General features: G+C 33.6%; 2 protein-coding genes across 3 annotated transcripts; one reads left to right on the plus strand and one right to left on the minus strand.

Annotated features, from left to right (window-relative positions):
• Positions 1 to 715: 715 nt before the first annotated feature.
• LOC148304373 (uncharacterized) lies at positions 716 to 27264 on the plus strand. Of its 2 annotated transcripts, none has more exons than XM_088268433.1 (9): positions 716 to 1456; positions 17121 to 17331; positions 17974 to 18120; positions 18588 to 18779; positions 19614 to 19722; positions 20157 to 20383; positions 21127 to 21305; positions 22757 to 22912; positions 26287 to 27264. In XM_088268433.1, the coding sequence occupies exons 1-9, from the start codon at positions 1154 to 1156 to the stop codon at positions 26584 to 26586; spliced, it is 1824 nt and encodes a 607-aa protein (XP_088124559.1). In that variant the 5' UTR covers positions 716 to 1153; the 3' UTR covers positions 26587 to 27264. The 2 variants fall into 2 exon arrangements, with proteins under 2 accessions (XP_088124559.1, XP_088124558.1); XM_088268432.1 differs by having other exon boundaries at positions 717 to 1456; positions 18588 to 18800.
• Positions 23641 to 25928, minus strand: PPP4R2r (Protein phosphatase 4 regulatory subunit 2-related protein). Its single transcript, XM_088268438.1, has one exon. The coding sequence runs from the start codon at positions 25856 to 25858 to the stop codon at positions 24200 to 24202; it is 1659 nt and encodes a 552-aa protein (XP_088124564.1). The 5' UTR covers positions 25859 to 25928; the 3' UTR covers positions 23641 to 24199.
• Positions 27265 to 27323: the final 59 nt, after the last annotated feature.

The following is a 27323-nucleotide window of genomic DNA, read 5'->3' on the forward strand; positions in this document are numbered from 1 at the left end:
ACAATGTCTGCGTTTAATTCGATCTTTCGTGTGTAGAAGCTATCATATATTAAATAATGGTGACAATAAGTTCGGAAAATATTTTATATTTTGTACGGTCATATACGAGTATAGAACTGTTTTTTTCTGGATCGTAAAAGTCATAATAATAACAAAATTGGGTGTGTGATATCGTCACTTTCCTGATTTACTGTCACAACCGCATTTTAAGAAATTTCTGTTTAAAAATTGTTATATGTATTTGAATACCTAAGGATGCATGCGACCACTTAGTCTCAGAACAATATCTTTAATAGTATTTATTTATTTACTTTATATTTAAGTAAAAAGGTTTTTTACCGCATGTTGGAGTAACGGCCTATATAAAATCGGTAAGACTATTTAGGAAACAGCTATATGTAACATATGCTAATCTTTCGTTGCATGCAAATAAATAAATAAAGACAAAAATTAAAGTTTGTCAAAATTGCACCATCTTGACGCCTATTGTTTACAATATAGATTGACTTGACCGTCATAACCGCAAATACAAAAAAGCTCTTCAATTTTTTCCAAACGCAGATACCACTTACATAAATACCTACATAATCGTAACTGATAAGATCTCCATTAAAAGAACGTAAATAAAGGTTTAATTTTTGAGTACTTGTGCAGAAATATAAGTAGGTAGAAAAAAATTGTAAACAAGGAAACAAAATTAGCTGAGCTTTTATTTTTGTTGTCATCTGTCATCGCGGAAACAAATCAAGTTTTACTTTAAAATATCGATTCGACGGCATAAATTTAAGTGATTGCAAAATTTACTACAATAAAATGAAAATAGTGTTTTCGTGCCTTTGTAACAGTATTCAACATGAAGACGGTAACCAGTTTGATAACAGAGCTTGCGTTGGAATGTGAACTGTGGATACGCGAGTTAAATTTATTAAAATACACATTGCACTTTGTCCCGTCGGGTTTTCTCTGGGCGCTTTTAACTAACGAGTCGAATCTATCCGCTGTGGAGCAAACCAATAATAATTCAGCTGTCGCACTGCTAGCATCCATCCCAAACCATTCCACACTAGACCTCGAGAAAAGAAACAGCGCGCGCCACGGATAACTCAGTTTGTGTTGTGGTGACATTGTTTACAACCGCGTTCGTGAAATAAAAATGTCTAAAATCAACATGCTTCGGGCGAATCAGCTGTTTTCGCGCGTTTTCGCGAAGACTCCGAAAGAGCCTGGAGTTAAACAGTTTAGCACCCTAAATCCTCGTTTTAAATGTATCGGCAAATTCGCCAGATCTAAAAAAAATGTGTGTGTTGTGCAGAGAGCTTTGGCGTCTAGTTTGTCAGGGTCTGTCAGTAAGGACATTGTGTTGTCTTCCCCGCATGGTGACGTCAGAGACCCTAAACTGCCGCTGACGGAGTACATTTTCGAAAACCACATGAAATATCCCAACAACCCGGCCATTGTAAGTAAGACATAATACACCATTATATTACCTTGCTTTGTTATGCCCAGACCGGCAGGAGACACCTAATGGTATTCACTGTTTATGTTAAATTTTAAGGTGAACAACCTCTTTGAGTAAAAAAGAGCGAATTTGTTTTTTAAAACGAGATAAAATGATCTCCATCCTTTTAGCGCCATGAAATGAAACCCATATGTAAAATGTACAGTTCTATAACTTGTTCACCTGTGAAGAGGTTACCGTATATGGCATCAAGTTCTCGGTTCGATCACAATTCCGGGTCGATATTTTTATTTCTTGACCCCTGTCTGCGCTCGGATGGTGCATAAGGCACCACGTCGGATCGACGTGGTCTTAACTTGATCGTTAATTACATTATGTTAAATCGGTCCTACGCTTCAGATCTGAGAGAGAAGTGGCATGAATATATTTGAGGCGATAATGATGACGTATGTGAAGGAACTCGTATGGAAGGAAAGGGTGAAGTACATTACTACTGTATGGGAAAGAAAACATCAACAACAAAAAAATAACAGCAGTAATGGCTACAGCAACTGAGTTGATTACCCGTACTCGTCAATATTACAATCAGGTAATATTTTTACGCATTATATAATATTTTGCGTTGGACTGGCCTTCGAAGCGTAAGACTGTCCTCCTTTATATTATTTGCGATCAAGATAACGCCGCATCTAATCTAGTGTCCTATGCACCATCGGGTACAATGGGGAGAAAATATTTATGTGATGACACTGTTTTCTTCCGATCATGCAACATTCAGCTAAGCTCGACAACGTTGCATCGCCTTTTATTAGATCTCTGACTTGACATTTTATTAGTTTTTGTGGTTTATGCATACTCGCATTTTGCATCGTATGATTTGAACTTCATGCTGACGTTTCGAATCATATAACAGCGCTCATTGTCTGATCTGATGTCATCAATTTAAAGACACGTAGCAAAATATCAAATAGGTATCTCATGAAAAAAAAAAGTTGATGTTTTATAAATTTTTAACACACACTGGTAGTTTTACCATTTCGCCACATGCTTTCGTCGGTTTTAGTTTCAAGTATAGTATGTTGTGAAATAAAACCAAACTAACCATGACGCCGCTTCTCCGCAGGGTTATGCAGAGAGAATAGAACGCCTCACCAGTCTGTCTTTACGATCGTTCTTGGGCTCCATATGCATCTCGGCTGTCCAAATTTAAAACACAGTAAGGGACATTTTTTGTAGCAAGTCTTTTTTGCATTTTTGGACTAAGTAGAATCTACTTGGTCCAAAAATGCAAAAAAAAACATACTACAAAAAAAATGTCCCTTACTGTGTTTTGAGTTTGGACAGCCGATCTCCTCCGCCGATAATTCCGACTCCTGACCTGACCAATTTCGAATATTTGACAAACTTGATCATGCCAAGTTTTCCTCGATCTTCCTTTGTTCCTATTTCCAACTGCATTCGCATCATAAGTTTTTTTAACCGTTCTTTCCTCGCTCATTTGTTCCACACGTCCAAACCAACTCAACACACGTCTCTTAATTCTATCGATAATGCTTATCTCAGCATTGCATTCTTTCCTTATTTCATCATTCGCTTGAGAGATCGTATTTCGAGAATGTTTTGTCTACCAGAAAATCAGGATACACATGATATCATATTGTAAACAATATAAAGCATATTTATAAAATTTGTTTGTAAACATTTTGTTTACAACAGTTGCCATAATAACGGATTACGGTCAAAAGCGGAGTTGCCGAACCAAACATTCAACATGGCATTGTTTTACCAACGCTCGTCTACAATGCCCACCTAAGTAATCTATTTATTACCGTGACTAGACCATAAAAAGTTATATTTAACAACTAAGTTTAGAGTTAAGTCCTTACAATATATTGCTTACACCCAAATTAACCAGCTGCCTGACATACATAAAATAGAGCCCAGTCAGGGATCCAAAATGAATGAACTGAAAAAATACTTTATAAAAAGATATTTATGTTAGCGATTAGTTATATTTTCCCTTTCTTACCCTTTAAATATGCTTCTTACCTTATGTTTTTTTTTTATATGCCTTTTTACTGTACCTTTTATTGCTTTATATTTTACATTTTGCCCTGTTTTCTTATTTGTTACTTTATCTGTTTTTCAGTCTTGTTAACCTTAAGGTTAATAAGACAATGGGATTAACCCCATGTCCCAATTTGAGTAATGGAAATTACTCATCGGGTATATTAAATATCGCTCCCTCCTTTCAAGAACGTCATAAATAAAAAAAAACTTGATTTTTCAGGAGAACGTTTTTAAAGTTTAAAAATATAACACAATGTATTAAAAATAAATATCAAGCCAATTATTGAACTTTTTACTGTGCAACAGATCTTTTAAGGTAAAACCTGAAGGTTTTTTCTCCATTTGAAAAATATTTAGTAGATTTAAAAAAAAATAATTAAACAATACAATTTCTTCAAAATGCAAAAACAACACTTTCTGCCCTGTAGCGGGTAAATATTATGTTAAAAATATGCCGCTTTTTCTGGGATATAGTACATTTCTGGGCATTCCGAAAACATGCACAGCTGAAAATTGTCGATTTTTGATTTATGACGTTCTTGAAAGGAGTGAGCGATATGTGACTTATATACGTAATGTGTTACATAAATAAATATTTTTGATACCTTCTACCTTTATCTCAAAATAAAATAAATCCCAGGTGGACTGGTAGGAACTTGCATCTGCGCAGGTATATGAATACGCCTGACGGGAATTGTTTATGTGTAGGTACTTTATTTTACAGACTATAAGGTGCACTTTTTTCTTTAAAAAAATTACTCCAAGATTCAGGTGCGTCTTATACTCGAAATTGATATAAAAACGTCCAGTGTTGGATATAAAATTCCCGCCAATCTTAAAAATGGCAACATTGTAGTGATGGAATCGTACAATAAAAAAAAGTTGTCCATCACGCGACACCACACGTGCATTTATAGTACACAAAAACACTACAACTGTGTAATTCGATGTTTTCTGAGGCGAACACCCACCAAGTCCGACAAGGATGCCACGAGTGTCCTAAAATTTCGTGGTAACAACATTTTGGTAAAAATGTTATTTAAAAAAAAACTTAGTAATTAAGATTAGTCTTATAGTCCGTTTAATATGGTAATAATTAAGTTTTTTTATGTATGGGCGCCCACTTTTATACAATATATAGTAAATTTTGAAAAAATCGTGACAATAAATATATGGGTTAGGTATAGGTAGTACATGGAAGACTTGCACTCTAGCTTTGGGGTGACCACGATTTTTACATTTATGTATTTATGATAATGCAAGTAAATATTATTTTATATATTTTCGTCCGGAATACTCTTTAGCCATTAAAAAATCGTGCCACGAAAAACGAAATCCACATAAATCATAAAAATAATAATAAATATCACATTTGTACACATTATATTGATTTATTGATAATTAATTACATTACAGAATGGGACATTAGTCATAGCAGTAGACGTGTTTATTTGTTTGAAGCGTTATTTTAAAATAATAATAATAAAACCCTTATCCGCACCCCAATGGTGCATAGGGCACTGCTTCATATGAACGAAGTGTTATCATGATCGTTTACACACAAAGGAAAGGTGATCAGCCCTCCGCTTCAGGTACCAGTCCAGGGTAATATTGAATAAATATTACAGTGAAAAAATCACTTATATTTATTTGACCCCCCTGGGAATCGAACCCGGGACCTCTAGAACGGTAGCTGAGCGTGCTGACCATTACACTACAGAGGCGGACGGAATGATTTTAAAATAGGTATTTTAAATAGTTTATTGTATGTACCTAGTTTATATTTATTTTAAATAACTCATTTTAGGGTATGCACTCACAAATGCTGTAAAATTTACCTTGAAACGAAAAGTCTTCAAAAACCAAATCTGGCATATCCTATCCTCAACCATTTAAAATCTATTATTAAATTATTTTAAAATTAATTTATTAAATATTATATATTAAATTATTAAACGTATATTAACTTACCTGTGAAATATTTCAGGAATTGTATCAAGCTTTTCTATTGGTCGATTCAAGATTGACGTCGCTTTACGAATGACTAGACCTTCTTTATTAGAGTTTACCTCAACTGTCAAAGTATAAGGTTACGTATGACGTGCTAAATCGTCCAATAATATGTTTAAATGTCAATTATTTTTTGATAGCAGTGTGTTCGTTTATATTTACACTTTTTCCATTCTCGATCAATATTCAATGAAGATAATACTATAATATGAGCTCAGCTGACTATCGAAAATGATAGAACGAGGTGCGTTTGAAATAATTTCCTTATATGAACAATCAGTTATTAAAGATAAAGTGAGCAATGTAGTTAAATGTATGAGTAAAGGCAGAGACTGACCGGAGCATTTTGTCGTAACAAAACATCGTAACATCGCTCGCGGCGAGCATGTTACGTTATGACGTTACGGCATTGCTGACTGACCGCAATCAGTGCTCGCTAGTGGCCTTGTGCTCAGTGTTGCCATATCGCTCACTCCTTTCAAGAACGTCATAAATCAAAAATCATCAATTTTCAGTTGTGCATGTTTTCGGAATGCCCAGAAAATGTACTATATCCCAGTAAAAGCGGCATATTTTTAACAGAATATTTACCCGCTACAGGGCAGAAAGTGTTGTTTTTGCATTTTGAAGAAAAGGTATTGTTTAATTATTTTTTTAAATATATTAAATGTTTTTCAAATTGTGAAATAACCTTCAGGTTTTACCTAAAAAGATGTGTTGCATAGTAAAAAGTTCAATAAGTGGCTTGATAGTTATTTTTAATAAAATGTGTTATATTTTTTAACTTTAAAAACGTTCTCCTGAAATATCAAGTTTTTTGATTTATGACGTTCTTGAAAGGAGTGAGCGATATGTCACACCAAAAAATCTGAAAATCTGAATCAATAACCCAAAATCTGTATGAATCTTTGCAACATTGTATTCGTACTGTAGTTAAAATGTCGGACGACGAAGACGTGATTCTTGGTTCTGTGATTTCAATAAATTACTACTTACTCCAAATGAAGAAAAAAAATATCGCCAATCCCCACAAATTCCCCGCACTTTGGGGAATTTCCCACAGATTGGCAGCCCTGTACTAACCTACAATTGCATCCGACTTCGGATGGAGCATTCGGAACGAGCGGCGAGCAGCTCGACTCGGTGTACTGGCTGCCTGAATGCTCGCATCGTAACATGTTACGTTACGACGAAATGCTCCGGTCAGTCTCCGCCCTAATACGCAAAACAAAAAAAAGAAGGTAAAAAGTTTAGGCGTTTTAGTTAAAAGTTAAGCATAGATAAACTTGAAAAAATAGACAAAAGTTGCAATTTTGTTATGCGGACAGTCTAGGTACTGATTATGTGGGTACTTGCCAGTTACCTAACCTGTTGTAAATGACAGGTTTTCTTGGCAAGTTCGGATAAAATCCGATTGATTGGATCAATGTCAAAGTTTAACCTAGACCGAATCGACTTCGACTCTTGACTGACCTTAACCGCTAGACTTATTTTGACCAGAGCCAACGACAACATAAGCGATCGTTCGGGGTTGGACTGTATTTGGTTGAGGTTATGTTTAGGACAATTGACACTGTCGATTCGACAGATCAACAGTGAAATTTTGCAAAATACAGTAGCAAATAATTTATATGTTAATTCATTAACAATAAACTTTAATTTATATGTTTCGCTCAAGCAATATTCCTGTTTTTTCTTTTTCTGTGGAGTGTAATTTGTTAATTACACTTTGATCTGCGACTATACACATTATAATCAAATTCGTAAATAGTATTAAGCATAATAATTAGTAAATAAGAAAAATGTGACGCGCCTTTGAAACGATATTTGTAAAAATGGCACCATATGCTCGTAAATAATTATTACACTATTTTTATTACTAAAATAATTAAAACCTTCAACATACCTATATGTATCATTAAGATATAAATCATTTTATCATTTACTCGCACCACATCTGACTGCGAGCAGTTTTTAAATTTGAATTAACAATTTTGAGTAAAAATGGCAACAATATCAATTTCGTGCAACACAGGGAACACGAAAACAGTTGATCCGTGCACCCTGTAGATATATTTTCACTACACCACATGACACAAATCGCTCACTCCTTTCAAGAACGTCATAAATCAAAATACTTGATTTTTCAGGAGAACGATTTTAAAGTTTTAAAATAGAACACAATGTTTTAAAAATAAATATCAAGCCACTTTTTGAACTTTAAAATTAAGTTTAAAATATGCCTCTTTTGCTGGGATATAGTACATTTTCTGGGCATTCCGAAAACATGCAGAACTGAAAATTGATGATTTTTTATATATGTCGATATATGAAAGGAATGAGCGATATATTAAATACATTTAATTCAACAGAAAAGGTGAATGTTTTATTTACCTGATTCATTGATTGTATAATTTAAATATTTTTTTCCTGATTTATGACGTTCTTGAAAGGAGTGAGCGAAATGTCAAATGTTTACAAATAAAACAATAATATTATGGGAATTTCAATTTTTACATATTCTGAAAATCTATCGGATATCATATCTAAGTTAATGTATTTGAATGTAAATATTGAGAGAAGGACCTTGCAAAACTCTATGCCGTTTAAGAAAATTATATTGAAGTGTTGCCAAGAGATGATAACGTAATATTTTCCCTAAATAAATTCACGGTCTATATTCTCACGAATTTATATTCATTCATCACTTTGTGTAAAGACCATTCGAATATTTTATATTGCTGTATTTTTCAACAAATGACGCTCCCATTGCGGCCAAAACAGCAGTTAAAAAAACAGAAATTTATCTCTTCCAGATGAAAAAAAATTGTTACATCCTGTGGTGTCAACAGAGAATTGATTAGGGTAGGCAGTACATCTAGGTAGTAAGGTAAGCTGGTACTACTTACTAGAGTAGGCAGTAGAGGTAGGTAGTAAGGTAAGCTAGGTACTACTTAATAAGGGAGGATAGGTACTGGTTGCGTTTTTATATGTTACGCGGGTAAGTTAAGATAGGCACTGCTTAGCTGCATGTATTTAATGCACGCCCCTGGTTACAGGTATATAAAAATACGTGATATTCGAATGCTGCGTTGTGTCAAAAATTAAAAGCAAAATTAAAACAAACTAACATGTACCTGTATATTTTTATTTATATAAATTTATGATGTTATTATTTATATTGATATCATCTTAAATTGTATTTTTGAATGAATTTGGAAATCACAATCATGACGATTATAATGACGACTATCTATTTGATTAAAATATCATTCTTTTCATTTATGAATAAGGTGTTTTATTTTATTTTAGTTTTTGGTGACCTCTTTCGATAATTAACTTGATCGCGTAACGGAATCCACAAAATGTTAATACCACCTGTAACTATACAAACATACTGTTTACTTTGTAAGCAAATATTAGCGATGTTCCGTAAATAGTCGTACTACCAGTCACGAGATTCCTTTTATTAAATCAAGTTATTACATTTTCTTATTTTCTCACAACTTACAACATTTTCTCGATCTCTTGTGCTTTTTCTTTTCCTCCCATTTTATGTTCTACATATCGACGATTCATTACAATTCGTCTGCTTGGATAGTATTTTTAATCGACAGTTTTGCCTTCTGCTATCGGGTTCTCACTCAAATTGGACGTTTTACTAAACAAATCAGACGTTAAATTGTTTTTTATTAATTATAAAATTATTGAAATAAATATATATTCATAGTAGTTACTACGTATACCGGCAGTGCGGTTACTTACCCATATCTTTTATTTTTTTGATTAGCAAGTCCGTTAGTCGTCAAGTTGGCAAACCTGCGCGGCGTGCTGTCATAGTCTGTGCGCGCGATATGTACTGAAGTTTTCAGACAAGATTTTCAATATTTTTTAAATCATGAGTACTACTTTGTGTACGTCTTTAACAATTCGTTTTTTTTTCATAAAATGCAATACTCGCACAACGTCCAATTTGTTTTGTAAACATCCCATTTGATTTGAAGGCGTCCTTTTTGTTTTGTAAAACGTCCAATTTGAAATAATAATAAAAACCTGTATTTAAATGTAATGTGTCATTTATTTTGTAGTTTTTTCATATATATTTTCATATATCTTAATTCCCTTTCTTCTAAAGATTTCTACTTCAATAAAAAAACTGCTGTTAATTAATGAATGGTCGCATAAAACATTCACAAAACTCAAATAATTGGTAATATGAAATCAGTGTGGTCCACGAGCAAGACACGTTTTAGAATCAGTGGATACGAATGACCCATTTATTAGTACGGATACGAATCAGTTTAATAATAGTCAATGATATTCAATTGACACAAAGGCAATCGTAACAATGCATTTGAGATTCTCGCATAAAGGGTATTATCACATATCGCTCACTCCTTTCAAGAACGTCATAAATAAAAAATCGTAAATTTTCAGTTGTGCATGTTTTCGGAATGCCCAGAAAAAGTACTATATCCCAGCAAAAGAAGCATATTTTTGACTTAATATTTACCCGCTACAGGGCAGAAAGTGTTGTTTTTGCATTTTGTAGAAAAGGTATTGTTTAATTATTTTTTAAAATAAAGTAGTTATTTTTCAAATGGAGAAAAAACCTTCAGGTTTAACCTAAAAAGATCTGTTGCACAGTAAAAAGTGCAATAAGTGGATTGATATTTATTTTTAATACATTGTGTTATATTTTTAAACTTTAAAAACGTTCTCCTGAAAAATCAAGTATTTTGATTTATGACGTTCTTGAAAGGAGTGAGCGATATATGATGAGCAAAAAAAATACTGTTGTAAAATAAGGTTTGTCGGCTACCGTTCTGGAGGTCCCGGGTTCGATTACCAGGAGGGGAAGGGTCAAAAAAATATAAGTAAATTTTCACTCCAATATTTATTCAATATTACCCTGGACTGGTACCTAAAGCGGAGGTCTAATCACCTTTCCTTCATGTGTAAACGATCAAGATACCACTGCGTTTATATGATACAGTGCCCTATGTACCATTGGGGTGCGGATAAGGGTTTGAAGAAGAAGAAATAAATTAATTTTTAAACGGGGAGAGATCATTTCAAAAGAAATATAGCGAGTGTTTTTCCCTAAAATTCTCACTCATGAATTACTTAGTAACTTTAAACATAGAGAGTTAATCCACTTACGAGTGGATATAGGCCATAAAGTTGGAGCCTAAGTAGGGCCATGATAAGCGGTGTTGCATCAGCCGAAGCTAGTCACTTGGACGTTAGTTAATTTGAAAAAATTAAGAAATACAAAATTGGCATTTAAAATATTATGTCTATTCAAAAATAGAACAACGATAAATGTTACTTGCATAACCTTTGTTACCTCAGTTGTTTATATATAGCGTCTGACGCTACATCTACAACGCGCGCATGCGTGATACCATCTTATTCTATCGTTTATTCTAGCGGCCTTGGGGTAGTATTTTACGAAAATAGCACTTTTTGCAAAATCATAATAATTATTATTTGTATCGTTGTGTATACGTCACTCTCTTTTGCTCCACACCCGTGGCGTCGGAATGTATAGCTCTCTTTCTCCTTCTCTCTACGTTATATCTTTCTTCTCCCTCATGTTACGAAATGTGGCTAATAAATGTGACGCGTCCTTGAAATTTCACACTCGATCACGTCCAATTATCGATTATCGAATCGCCAACTTGGAAGTTTCATTTAAAAAATCACGAGGCTGCAGGTATTATTCATATATGTATGTAGAATTCTGCAAGGAAATAAGGAAGACGAAGATTTAGCTTAGTCGCTTAATTTCCCGCCAAGACACTTATATCGTAATGGTGTGACGTCAATACGAATCGGTGGAACTCGCTGTCTGTGTATGTAAGTAGTTATGTAAGACCTTTATAACTTTACTCTACTTTACTTTACGTAGGTTGCAATATCGTTCACAAATGTGTAGCATTCAGAGCATAAAAATAATTGCCGTTTTTCGATATGTTTCATGAGATTATTTACTTATGCATTCCGCATCATTTTCAAACACCGTGTTTCAATACGGAAATTTAGACGAATACCAAGCTCTGTCCACAAGGGCACTGAAAATTTTACTACAGTTTTCAACCTCATATTCCTCAACCTGAAATTTGTAAATGCCGACAAGCTCAGACGTCACATGAAATAATTTTCGCCGCAAAAAGTTTCATTGGGCCATAACGTTTTTATGTATTTTTTATTCATGTAATTTTAAACTCGTTTGTAATAAAATAACTAGCTTTATTTTTAATAAAAGTTATATTTGTATGTTTTTTAATCTTTAGTTACGGTGCACCGCGAATTTTCTTTACGATAAATCGGTAGTGTAAAGGTAAAGGGGTATATCTGTCTCAGACCAAATTTTATAGGGGAGCAAAAGCAAATTAAATATTTTGAAATTAAATATTTTATTCGGATGGCATATGTACATATCTTAATAAAAGTAAATAAGTATTGCAATTACAGCTATATCCTTTTGCCAGATTATGGAATACACTATTTATAGACATTTTGTGGAACAAACTTAGAAAATAAAAAAAATTGACAGATATACCCCTTTGCCATTACACTACCGAAATGTGCTCCCTGACTTCAAAAAGGTTCAGAAGCACTGCTCTAAATCCTCGTGGAAAATTAAAGTTTAATTGTGGAATATTTTTGTTATTTTTGTTCAGCGGTCAGACTGCCATTTAGGATCTGAACCTTTGAACTTTGTCGAGTCTCGAATCTCGCGACGCTATGATGATTAACTGACCGATTCATTTGTGTATCACAACAATGTGTCGTATGAACAATATTATTGCGGACGTGTGGACATTGGACTTAAACAATCATGCCCCCAAATTATCGTTTTGGGGTCTTTAGACTATCTGTGCGCGATGAGACACATGGCAGCGGCTCTCAAAGCGTGCTCCGAGGAGCCCTGAGGGTCCCTGAGGCCTCTGTGAGGGCTCCGCCGCGATGGGCAACTTTTTTAAAATATTTATTTGGGAATCTAACAGATTACTACTATCAATTTATACACATAGGTTCAGAACGACGGTTCAAGAAAATTATGATTTAAATAAAAAATAAAACACTTGTATGAAACCACTTTTAGGTTTGTTAATGTGATAGATAATACTATCACCCGTAGATGGGAATATCTGTAGTTCTCGAAACTAGTCGTGTTTACAGGTTTTATTTTCATATATAAATCATGTTATTCCACAAAGTTAATGCCAAATCAATAAATAATATCAGGAAATTATGATTTTAAATGAGAGAAAACCATTATGTAAAATCCAATGTGGTCTATGACCAAAAAACCTTTGAAAATCTGGGGATATGCACGACAAATCTATTTTTAATGGACTTTTCGATACACGGTCAAATAGTTCGTTAAAACGAATTTCGATAAAAGGTATTTCCACGAAAAACTATTCACAATTTAGTGAGATTTTTCATTGCATTTTCATTCGTTGAGTATATATAATATAAATAAAATTTTAACTTACAAATATCTTGCAATAATCGTTACTCATAGTTTTGAAATAATAGTCATAATATTTTAACATTTGAATTCCAGTGAATAATTATTACCTGATAAGAACGAAAGAGTGCATTGTTTATAATTTTATGAAATACGCGATAACCCATTCCAAAGTTTACTACGTTTCAGTAAACATTTTTTCCATGCATTGTTACAATTTTGTATTTTATCACTCTCGAGTTTATTGTGTCTACCAGATTCCGAATGACCTTGTCAAAACTAGTTTGATATTAAGAATGTAGATATTATAATTTATTAACAGTGGGAGTGTCTTTAATAGGTCGGCCGCGGGAAGATAAAATGTACATATCGCTCACTCCTTTCAACAACGTCATCATATATCAAAAATCGTAAATTTTCAGTTGTGCATTTTTTCGTATGCCCAGAAAATGTACTATATCCTAGCAAAAGCGGCATATTTTTAACTTAATATCGGTAGTGTACAGGCAAAGGGGTATATCTGTCTCAGACCAAATTTTACAGGAGAGCAAAAACAAACTTGTGAAATTAAATAACTCATTTGTTTTATGTATTTTTATATGTACATATCTTAATAAAACTAAATAAGTATTGCAACTACAGCTTTATCCTTTTGCCAGATTACGGAATACACTATTTTAGACATTTTGTGGAACAAACTTAGAAAATGAAAATCCCTTTGCCATTTCACTACCGATTTTTACCCGCTACGGGGCAGAAAGTATTTTTTTTTGCATTTTGAAGAAAAGGTATTGCTTAAATATTTTCTTAAATACTTATGCTTAATATTTTACAAATGGAGAAAAAAACATTCAGGTTTTACCTAAAAAGTTTTGTTGCACAGTAAAAAGTTCAATAAGTGGCCTGATATTTATTTTTAATGCATTTTATTTTATTTTTAAACTTTAAAAACGATCTCCTGAAAAATCAAGTTTTTTGATATATGACGCTGTTGTAAGGAGTGAGCGATATGTGCACAAAGTTTGGTTGTTTAGTTATTTTTTTTGTCGGTGGTACGGTGTCACTCCGCCAATGCCGATAAAAATAACAACAATCAACTTCCTGTATCTGCAGAAAACAAATGAGATATCGTCGTTGTTGTTACCTACAAACCGAGATGATCTATCACCGGATTTGCATTTATTTGCCTAGTGTGAAGGAGCAGTTAAAAAATATAGACATCAGCTGAATAGACCGAATATAATATGGATCGAATTAAAAATAGACATTGTCTAAATATAACGAATGTAAAATATATCGAATTAAATATAGACATGGGCTAAATACACCGAATATAATATAGATCGAATTAAAAATAGACATTGTCTAAATATAGCGAATGTGAAATATATTGAATTAAATATAGACATTGTCTAAATATAACGAATGTAAAATATATCGTATTAAATATAGAGATTGTCTAAATATAACGAATGTAAAATATATCATATTAAATATAGACATTGTCTAAATATAACGAATGTAAAATATATCGAATTAAATATAGACGTGGGCTAAATACACCGAATATAATATAGATCGAATTAAAAATAGACATTGTCTAAATATAGCGAATGTAAAATATATCGTATTAAATATAGACATTGTCTAAATATAGCGAATGTAAAATATATCGTATTAAATATAGACATTGTCTAAATATAACGAATGTAAAATATATCGATTTAAATATAGACATGGGCTAAATAGACCGAATATAAAATAGATCGATTTATAACAAAATTACTCACAAAAACGGAAATACGGAAGAAAAATTAACTACAAGCTAGAAAACTTAAAGAATATATCGTGGGTGTACTGGCAAAAAACGTTAACTCCAAAATCTCTGTAATTCAAAGCTCTTTCAAAGAAATAAGACATTAATTAAACAAGCTGGAATAAAGAGTTAAAAAAAAAAGTGGTGTTGGTAAGTCAGTGGCAATGCCGTTCAAATCAGTGCGTACAAGTATTTTTTTTCTAATTTTAAATAAAGTATACACCTTAATGTGAAAATTAAGTTAACTAATTCGAAGATGTTTAGATTTTTTTCTAAATCTATTTGTAGTGTTACTTAATATGATTCACATTACAGTTTAACATCTAGCATTTTAAATAATTTAACAAAACTTTAATTTAAGATGTATAATATAAAACCGCCTCCGTAGTGTAATGGTCAGCACGCTCGGCTACCGTTCTGGAGGCTTCGGGTTCGATTCCCAGGGGGGGGGGGGTTAGTAAATAAAAGTGCTTTTTTTCACTCTAATATTTATTCAATACTACCCTGGACTAGTACCTGAAGCGGCGGGCTGATCACCTTTCCTTCATGTGTTAACGATCAAGATAACACTGCGTTTATATGAGGCAGTGCCCTATGCACCATTAGGGTGCGGATAGGGGTTTGAAGTAGAATAATAATTTAAGATAGCCGTGTTCGTATCTCACATTTCAACATATTATTCAATACATTTTTGACCCATACGTGTCAATTCAGATTCGCATTTATCGTGACGAAATATATCTGGGTCGATTACAAGCGGAAGCTGACTCGTTAATTATGTTACGTAGAATGCATATAATACTTAAAATTTTCATCTGGACTTTTATTTCTAACGATTTTTTCATTTTGAAACGGGTTGTCGATTAGTATTGTCAGATTAGTCAATATTTGTTTTTTACAACATAGAAGTAAGGTTAAATTTTTCATCAAAATGAAGATAAAACTTGAATTTTCTCGTGTAATCAATGTCCTGATTATATGAATAATTTTAAGATTAATAGGGCATGTTTTTCCTTATAATTAAGACCATGAACTACCATGTTAAGCCTGTAGTTTGACTTACAGCAGTCTAAACATTAGTTTTCTAAATCTAAATCCAAATAAAACATTTTATGTGTAATAATTACCATAGATAATTATTAGTAATACTGGAAATAGCAACGTACCCATTATAAATTGATTCTTGACGAAGCGCTTATTTACCACTTAAATTTAATTAAATGCTTAGATACGAAAATAAACAAATTACGCAAATTTAGATATGATTAAATGCATTCGTATATTTAAATTCTATAGTATCTATTGTATACATAGGTGTAATATTGATTGGATCGATATTATGATATACTAAAGAATGGACTTCAGTCTAGAGAGGGCAAATTAATAGGTTATCATTTGTGATGAGGAAATTATAACAAAGTTGTTTCAAAGGTGGAAGATATCGTAAAACCCTTGTACACTAAAATAAATTTCAGTATTTCTTGCGCTTGGAATTTGGAACAGTAAATATTTTCGCTCAGTCCTAAATGCCAAACATCAGAAAAAATCTGATCAATAAAAGACCAACAGTTTGTACGTCATTGGCCTTCGTCTATATTATTACGATCTAAAGATCAACGCATATAAATTGCTATTTGAGATATTATTTTACGGTTGTAATAAAAATCTCTGTCAAAATAGTAAAATTTTGGTTGGTATTTTCAAATTAATGATGCGGGTGGACTGACAAATTAAAAGTATAAAATATTTTCACGAATTCGAAAAAATGAGGGTTATCAATAAGTAAATCGATTTAAATTCACGATCCGCCCGCGAGGATTGCTTCGGTCGGATATCATTTTCGAACGCGGCCCCATAGAAATTTATTATTACGCGGGAACTTGAAATTCAAAACATTAATAACTAATAGATTAAAAAATTATTAAAGATACTTGATTATTTACGGAAATCTGTTTGCATGTCGATAATATTTTATAAATAAGATTTTTCAATAGATAATTTCAATGCAATAAAAAGCAATTAAAATGCTTCGTTGAAAAAAGGAAATGAAAATAAATCAGTGTTCAGATAATTTTTTTCCAAATTTAGATACGTAAAAGTAAATAAATAATAAGGCAAAATACAAGTGTTTTTATTAACAATTTAACCATGTCAATACATACACAAACAATAAATACATAAGTTTTGTTTCAAAAAAGTATATTATTTTCCGATTTTTTTTAGATGGTTATTTGAAATAACGAATCCGTTATTTATATCTTTATTTTTTTAAATTTCAGACATGTGGGGTGACGGGAAGATCCTACACGTACCAGATGTGTAGGATCTTGATCCAGAAAACTGCTAAAGCACTCCTGGCGGGTGTCCACCTCAAGCCGGGAGATACAATCGGACTCATCCTCCCCAACATTCCAGAGTTTCCGGTGATCCTTAATGGAGCTCTTGAAGCAGGGCTGAAAGTCACCTTTGCCAACCCTCTTTATACTGCAGGTGAAAATCTCCACCTACCAAATTTGATTGGTTCAACTTGTCAGGCAATATGTATATAAAAGATCTTGGTGTAAGTCTTGTGGCCTGTTTTAAGAGGTTTAGCCTCCTCCGATGTCGATTCCCAGCTGTCAATCCGTCTCTTTGGTGGTCTGCCTTGGGATTGGCCATGTAGTGCAATGTGGGGAAGTCTGGATGGTTCCGTTCTCCTCACATTGTCTTCTTTATTACCTTCCCCACCTAAACATATTCGATCTAGCATATTTCTTTGTATAAAACATATGGACTCTATAGGTCAAACAGACGATGACACAAATTGTTTAAAAACATCTTTTATTTATACTTAATATTTCATTGTAATTAATAATTACATATTTTACTTTTTAGATTAAATAATCCATCAATTTATAGACTGTTGAGTGACCAGGTTTGAGTTCAATCAAATAAATAGAATAAAAATACTATTATATTCAAATTATTAAAATATTATTTGATGTTTAATTCCCTCTCCTATTGTGCCTACTCTTCCTCCTCAATTTTATTTCCTGTATAGCTCTAATATCCTTCATGCGAATTTTTTATTTTATGTCATCTTTTATTTATACTTAATATATCTTTGTATTTTATAATCATTTTACTTTTTAGATGAAATAATTCGTCAATTTATAGACTCCTCAGTTAAATGTATTGTATCAATTGAATTACTCATGCCGCTGGCATTGGCTGTCAAAGATAGACTTACGGACTACAAAGGAACAATCCGCATTGCTGAAGATATTGGAGACAAGAAAGGTTAGTGAAAAAAATTAGGAATTTTTACGATAGTATTCAAATGCTGAACATACTGTCTATAAAATTGTAAACATCTTAGATACATAGTAAATAATTTTAATTTATTGATTTCATTCCTTTTATTGTTAAATTTTTTGTACAGCACTCAATAACGTCTGGTTATCAGTGGGGTGTTCTTTTTACATTAATATTTTTTCCCCCTTGAGTAATTTAAAAAAATATTATTTTGAGAATCATTGTATTCCAGCCAGTTCTGATGGTGTTGTCAGTTTGTTTCAAGTAGTCTTTTGAAATACTTGCCTTCAATTCAGACCCATTGCAGGGTCCAGCAATGCAGATGACACTGTGTCAATATAATGCAGCACCCTATGCACCATTGTGTGTGAATAATGATAAGGAGAATGAGAATAAATTATAGTATAATCTCTTGTTTACTTAGATCAAGCGATTGTGTGTTTTTTTTCCAGGGATATTTGATTTAAAAACCCTATTAATGGGCGACCATCAAGTAGAGCTGCCGAAGATAGATCCGGACCAAGTGGCCTTGATTCCGTATTCCAGCGGGACGACTGGTTTGCCGAAAGGAGTCATGTTAACTCACAAAAATCTCGTTATTAACATTGAACAAATGCTACATGCGAAATTTTCAGGGCCCGCGGGTAAATTTGAGACTTACGCAGGTAAGTTTGAAAGTCGGGGGTGTGATTCCCGCCAGTTGGAAAGAGATTCAAGATTTTTTCAATTGGTCTGGGTGCTGTCTTCCATAACTTCCGCCCCATCCTTTCCTTCCTACCTGCTGATGAACACCAAGCCATAATATGGGTTTTGTGTTTGTTCCTTCCAAAAAAATAAATTATATCCTAACTACCTTCACTATATCCTATTCCTCAAAAAAATCATTTTTTCACTCAATATTGTAATCCTGTTACTGTCTAAAATAATTCACCAGCTAATGCTCAGTTTTTTTTCACACATCCTTCAATAACATTGAGTATTAAATAAATTATTTTTATATAAAGTATGTATGAGGGTGTTGAGGAAATATCCGGCGAATGAGTTATTGAGATATTCGCGAACAATTGTTAAGAAGTTAATTAAAATATAACACTGTTTTAAATGTTATTTAAATTGTAAAAAAAATACAATGTCAAGTTATTTAGGTATGGTTTTAAACTACATTTAGCTTATTATGTTAACTTGCTATCAATGACATTTTTTTTATTTCACTGGATATTATGAAATTTGTGACTAAATCCTTCATTTGTATATGTTTAAAAAAAAAGTTGATTTTTGCCAGTAGTAGAATAACATGAAAGTCTCATCGAGAACTCACATCCAAACTAAACGTAACAACTTTTAAAAGGTAACAGATTTTGAATAATTATTATCACTAGAAAATTGTTAGAATTTTTATTTTAGATGATACATTTTGACATTTAAAAATCTAAACTTCTTTCCGAGATTTTGTCATAATAATAAAATAATTATTACAGGTAACTATGGAACAGCTCTGACTGTCCCTCCTTTCTTCCACATTTATGGGTTTAATGGAATTCTAAATTATAACATGAAGATTGGAAACAATGTGTTGACCATTCCCAGGTAATTGAGTCAACTAATATTATACTACATTATTTTTGACATCTCAACATAGATGAAGAAGAATATGGAAGTCTGGGGATTAACGGGGCTTATGACCGTCATAGGCTAGTTTAAGTGATCACTTTACGTGTGTAACATTCACCAATTCTACCCACAATTGGCAACCACACTCCTCAAATTCTTGAAACTTCTAGATATATTGATCAAACTCGTAACACAGTATGCGCGTGTTCACAATAAATGATCAATTAACCAAGTCTACGACGGACGGAAGCCCTGTAAATCCCCAGACTTTATATTCTTTTTCATCTATGTTGAGATGTCAAAAAAATAACTCCTAATTGGAGACAATCCAGATTCGCGAACGAGTATTTGGACACACTCAAAATGTTATAAAATTATACTACTTTTTTTTTAATTAATCCAATTTTTAGATTCACCCCGGAGGATTACTTGAAAAGTTTACGGACATATAAGCCTAGGATTCTTTTTGTAGTACCGTCACTCCTTTCTTTCCTAGCAACACATCCATTGATAAGTGCCGAAGACTTATCTTCAGTTAAGGAAGTTATCGTTGGAGCGGCGCCCATCACAGACAGCATTTTGGAGAAGTTCTTTCAAAAATGTGAAAGATCTAAAGACGAAATAAGGTTTCAACAAGGTACCCCATGCTACATATGTATTTCTATAAAGCACAATATTCTAGTTAGTTATCTGTCTATGTAGCAATAACTCAGGGAACAAATTCAATTTGTTCTACAAACTTAATAGTGTTCTTTTTCCGCCCATGAAAAGAGCACCAAATATATTCTTAAAATATTAATTTAACAACAGAGTCCTGGTTCCAAAACTAATGAATGGAAGTGAAGCACGGAGTTGGCATAAGAAGGATGAAAGTAGACTGAATGCAGTCGAAATGCAATCTCTCAGATGAATGTGTGGAAAAAACAATGTATGATAGATGCTCGAATGGTGAAATAAGGAAGGAATGCAAAGCTGAGGTTGGCATTATTGATAAAATTAAGAAAGGTGTGTTGAGATGGTTTGGACATGTGGAACCAATGAGTGAGGAAAGAAAGGTAAAAGAAATTTATGAGGCGAATTTAGTTGGAAAAAGGAAAAGAGAAAGACTGAGAAAACTTGGCACGATCAGTTATGTCAAATACTTGAAATTGGTCAGGGTAGGAGTCGAAATAATCAGCGGGTGTGTATGAGGAGATGCATGAACGTGAAGCGAAAAGCGGCAAAGAATATTTGCAAAGACAGAGTGGTGTGGCATCCTATTCTCTCTGTCCACCCCTGCGGTGAAGCGGCGTGACAGTTAACTGCGCAAACTGGGTATAAAAAAACTAATGTCTTTTGTCACAATCTTTAATCATTATATTTCATAATCTTTCTTTTCAGGCTACGGAATGACAGAAAGTTCGCCGGCAACTCTCCTGACACCATTTCAATTTCCCATATCTAAAATTGTTTCCGTTGGTCAACTTCTGCCCGGAACCGAAGCTAGAGTTGTATCACTAACAAAAGGAAACAACTTAGGACCTAATAAATCAGGGGAATTATACGTTAGAGGGCCACAAGTAAGGCTACTTTGTTGCATATTTATTCACGTAAAAAGATATGTAAAAATATTTAGGATTATATAGCAAATCATTAACTGCGGATAAGACAGGTGCATTACATATTATTAACTGCGGACAAGACAGGTGTAGTACATTATCTATGCAGGTGGCCAAAAGAGGAACGAACATATTTTAACACGTTGACTGCCAACAATGAAATAACTTGTGGATTGCGTTCTTTGCTAGGACGCTGACTGCGATAAAATCCCTACTATATCAGTGTTAATATGGATAGATGGCTTCTGGGAAGAGAACAAAAATCAATGCTGGCTTACACGAACACAAAATGTATTCATAAATGAACAAAAAATATTATTATGTACTATAATTAAAGTTTTTAATAGTATAATATGATTAAATGACATTGGCTTTTTAGACCGGAATTCTGAAAATTGCCGTGGCAGCCAACGTGTTAAGGTTGTCAAATGCTTGTATGAAGTAGGCTGAACTTTATAGATAGATGTTTTTCTAGACATGATATTACAATAGGGTTGCCATTCGACCCGATCCGTCTAGAGATGTCATTGTTACCGACCCTGGTGTCCCGATGACTCTGAAAATGTCGCTATATTTAGTTGAAATATGGTGAATTACATTACTTGAATGCAAAAAGTGAAATAATTTACTTGAATGCAAAAAGTTACATAAAGAGAAGTCAAAATTCAAGAAAATGAAAACATAAAATAATTTTTAGCAAAAATATCAAGTTCTTAGTTAATACTTAACACACTTTGGACGGGAAAAGAATTTCTACCTGTTCAATCGATTGATGTTTAAGGACGGGAAGAGTATTTTTACGTTTTGGAGCGAATGGATGGCGAGAGAATGACTAACAAAATATATGTGGCGAATGCGAGCGGGAAAACAGAACGAGGATGGCCGAAAAATACTTGGCAATCTAATCAATCAGAACCTAAAATCTGTTGGTGTCAAAAGTCTGCGTAATCGGAGGACATGTATGACTAGATGTATGGATGTGAAGGAGGCGAGGAGTGTATAGGACAGAAGAGTGTGGCGTTCCATTCTTTCTGTCTACCCCTGGGGTTGGCGTGATGGTATTAGTAGTAGTAATATATTATTTACCAATCTCTTTGTTAAAGTCTTCACTACATATATATTATATTGACTGCAATGCGAGTCTTTCAGTAATCACACTCCTTTTAAAAAATCTGTAAAATCTCTGCAATCTTGTTCATTTTTTTTCTTTTAAAAATTGATACTATTAGACCGTAGGTAATCAGAGACTTTTTAATCCTTCTCTTTATATTATTTTTATACTTATGTATGGGATGTTCATTCTGTTAGTGCCAAATATGCTTTAGAAGTATATTACAGACTGATTTTTAATATAGGAGTAATACATTTTTTGATTTGTTTGTTCCTTTTATATACGTTTCATTCACGCACAGCTCATGAAAGGATACCTGAACAATGAGGCTGCAACAAGGGAGACTATAGACACGGAAGGATGGCTCCATACTGGAGATGTAGGTTACTATGATGAAGACCATTTCTTTTACATTGTTGACAGAACTAAGGAACTTATCAAAGTCAAAGGAAATCAGGTATGTTAAAATAAAATAAATGAATTTACTGACAACAATAATAATCCCAATTATGTTTATTCAGAGACATTTTATATAGGCAGAAAAGCAGTGCCTACCCTGAATTACTAGTGTTCCATATCGCTAACTCCTTTCAAGAACGTCATGAATAAAAAATCGTCAATTTTCAGTTGTGCATGTTTTCGGAATGCCCAGAAAATGTACTATATCCCAGCAAAAGAGGCATATTTTTAACTTAATATTTACCCGCTGCAGGGCAGAAAGTATTGTTTTTGCATTTTAAAGAAAAGGTATTGCTTAATTATTTTTTAAATATACTAAATATTTTTCAAATGAAAAAAAACCTTCAGGTTTTACCTAAAAAGATCTATTGCACAGTATAAAGTTCAATAAGTGGCTTAGTATTTATTTTTAATACATTGTATTATATTTTAAAACTTTAAAAACATTCTCCTGAAAAATCAAGTTTTTTGATTTATGACGTTCTTGAAAGAAGTAAGCGATATAGGAACACGACCAGTGCCTACTATGCCTTATCCTTACCCAACCCTACTGCCTACCCTGATTAAAAACTCTGTGCACACCGCTGTGTTTATTCCTATATGTTATTTTTAAAGTAAGTATTTCGGGTTTTATAATAAAATAGCAAGGGTTAAGTAGGTTCATGAATTAATTCAACGGCACTTTGCGTTAATGTCTCTTTTTAAAAAAAATATTAATGTCAACTTTATAAAAATAAAAACGAAAATTTACTATATTGTGACACATGTTACAATGGATTACATCGCAAAATATAATATAATTCTATGTAGTATTTACAAGTGGACTAAAAAGTTTTGATTAAAAATTATAAATGTATATAACTTTCTCATTTTCCATGTATAAAAATCATATTAAAACACGTCATCTTGTACAAATTGTTATATTTAAAAATTGTTTTTATTTTATTATAAAGGTTCGTAATCTAACATCAAAGTTTTAAAAAATTGCAGCACTTTTATTGTTGTAAATTTCGTCATTTGTATGAAGAATTAAAGAGCAATATGATCTATATTAACAATATCAGCAGATACTTGTCGCGTGTTATTAAATTAAGATGGATTTTAGCAGGAATGCACCGCGATTATTTAGATTCAACTAGGTATGTCAGATTTGTTACATAAACGTCAATGGCAGTCTAGAGACAATTTTTTTTAATTTTAAACTTATAAAAATATAAACGGTTAAATCTCAAAGTGATCGCCACAAGAGCTCTCGAGCTAGTTTCTCATCGTTTAATTGACTAAATCAACAATCACCCGACGCGAGTGTTTTTGTCGATTCTTCGGGCGGAGGACTCGTCGGCTTGGCAACTTCTGTAACTTCTCCGACTTCCGCCATCGGTTCACTGTCCACTGTTTCCGTATCACTGGCTTTAGTTTCGAGAGGCGCTTCTTTACAAACCACCGGGTCTTGTGTCGCTTCTATTACTGGGGCTATTTCTGGGTCGACGCTGATCAGTTCCGGAACACTTTCTTCTGGAATTACATCTGTTATACTCTCGGTAATATTTTCTACAGGAGATGGGGGTTTTTCTTCAGTTACGGGAGATTTTACAGGTTCTGAAGATTCTACGGAGGAATCATTTGTTGAGTCTGAGACTGAATCAACGGTAGGATTTTCCGGCATCTCTACACTGGGAGCGACTTCCTCCGTGTCCATATCGGTCTTTACAGCATCGTCAGAAGGAATAGCGGACACTTCAGGTTCTTCACTCTCCATAGGTTCAGACTGTACGATATTTTGTTCTGAACTTTCTTCGGGTAATGACAGAGACTTGTCAGTAACTTCAGAAGTACTATTTGTATTTAAGGAATTGTCTTCGGAGGTTATTAAAGATGTCTCATCTTTTTCCACGGTAGGTTCTTCTACAGCGTCTGGTTTTGGCGGACTATCTTCTTTTTGTTTAGGAGCCATTTCGTCTACAGAGGAATCAGAGTCTGAAGAAGCACTGGCGTCTGGAATGCATTCCACGTTTTTACATTCCTGAGTATCTGACTCTACGAGATCACTTTTAGGGGCAGGTTCGGGGTCAGCCTTGTTGATTTCTGGTTTTTCCACTCTAGGGGGGGATTCGGCGCTGGGTTCCTCCAATGGGGAGATAACCGAGGTTGCAGGTTCTGGTTCGCTCGGTTTCGGCGGCAATTCCTCGTTAGGAGAAGGATCCGATTGGCTGGTGGAGGCCTCGGGTGTGTCATCTTCCGGCGAGGGGCGCGCGTCGGGTTCCACCGTCATGAGCTCTATCTCAGAGGCGGTTTGTTCTCGTGCGGGCCCATTCTGCGCGACGAATGGCGAGGCGGAGCTGTCCGCCATTCTGTCGGCGTCCGAGGAACCGGCCTGTACGGAGCACGTCTGCGCGGGATCGGCGTTCTCCTTCCAGCTCGTCATGTCTTCCATCTCTACATCCACATTGTAATCGGAGTTACTGTCGGAACCGTTCACCATCGCCTCCGCCCCTTCTCCGTTCTCGGACTCCGAGCGCCGCAGCGGTCCCGGATCGCGCGTACTGACTACTAGGATGTTCTTCTCGAAGGCACGCATGTACTTATCAATCCTCGTGTATTGCTTTTTCGGGGACGTTAACAACTCGCATATGCGCTGAACTGTGAACGGCGCCGACGAGAACGCGTCTATTTTCTCTAATAAAGAATTTTTCATCGTCTCGTAACTAAATATATCCACGTTCGGACAGTGGGGGATGTCCAAACCCGGCGAAGCTTCGAAGAATTCCGTGATAACATTGAGCAACTTTTCCTTGAAAAGGTTTTTGACCAAGGCCCATTGGTACACCGGGTCGCCCGTTCTCGCTACGAAGTGCAGATATTCTTCTAGCTCCCTAGGGATTACTTTCGGTCGGCGTTTGGTGAAGTCTTCCAAGCATTGAAACACTTCTTCCGCATTTTCCATATTAAAATATTAGTCGAGACACTAAACACAACTGACGCGAGCGACAAACAGGCAAAGACAAAGTCACCATAGATTAAAAATACTGCACAAAGACAAAAAAAAAAACAATTTAGTGTTACCATCTTTTGAAATTTTGTCGGGTGATCATAAACTTGTTTACACCTTATATAAATATATTATGAATCGATTATTTTTGATTGCAAGTACAGTTTTATCCATAATAATAGTACTTTTTTATGGCTTATCATGCCATGACAAGTCTAAAACTCACACATTTGACTAAATGTTGTATTTTTTTTTAAACCTTCAAAATTGAAATAGTCTGGTCTTATATGACGGTTAGAATTAATATATTTTGTTTGTTATTCAAGTTAAGTACATTATTTGTCTATTTCTGATTATAAATAAACATTTGTTTTTTTTCCCAGGTGTCCCCGACAGAAATAGAAAATATTATTATGGAAATGCCAATGATTGCTGATGCTGCAGTTGTTGGAATACCAGACCATTTAGCGGGAGAAATACCAAAAGCTTATGTGGTTTTGAGGGCAGGTGCTCAAGTTTCTGAGAAAGAAATTTGTGATTGGGTGGAAAAGAAAGTCGCAAAATATAAACGATTAGCAGGTGGTGTAGCAATAATAGACGTTATTCCACGAAATCCTGGAGGAAAAATCATGAGAAACGAACTTAAAGTTTTGGGTGGAAAATCGAAAAATAAAAAATTATGAATCTCTAGAAGATTCATATAGACCACCTGTCTTAATAAATTTAGTAAATGTAGATTAGTTATTTACTCGAAACATTTATTTTAGATTTAAAACAATATATTTTAAGGCAGACAAAATAATGATATTGAATTCTGTGCATAACTTTTTAAAAATAAATAGTTTAAAATATGCTGAATTCAAGATAATGATTAATAATACTCTGTCTACAACATTACACAAATGTTCGAGTAAATTTCCATTTGTTTTTTTATCAAGTTGAATAGTTTAAAAAAAATAAGCATCAAGTCGAGCATGAATGTCGGACTTGAATCATGAATTCTAGGTTTAAAAAAAGAATTCCATCAAACTAGTTTTTTGTAAAAAAATACACCTCCGTCAAATAGATTTTTGTGAACATTGAAAATTAGCGAGTTAAAGTCAAAATGTAAAATGTGGTCAAATGTGATATTCGCACAGTAATAAAAATATTTGAGACGTCTACTTTAACGTAATTTTACTCTTTAATATAAATTTTATTAAATTTTGACACGTTTTATTTTTATTTACCTTGAAAATTTTCTTTTTAAGCTTGCTGAGTATGATATCACAAATATTAAAGCAATGCGTTTATTTCAATTTTATTTATTTAATGTTATCAAATAAAGATAAGATATTTTAATAAAACAGTGAAAACCCGTATTTGTTGTTTATTAATTATTGAGTAAGAGTGTAAAAGTTTTTTTTTCATTCATGATAAA

This window comes from Brachycentrus maculatus, unplaced genomic scaffold (genome assembly GCF_059751285.1).
Source record: "Brachycentrus maculatus isolate JH-2025_06_01 unplaced genomic scaffold, ASM5975128v1 h1tg000323l, whole genome shotgun sequence".
Lineage (NCBI taxonomy): Eukaryota > Metazoa > Arthropoda > Insecta > Trichoptera > Brachycentridae > Brachycentrus > Brachycentrus maculatus.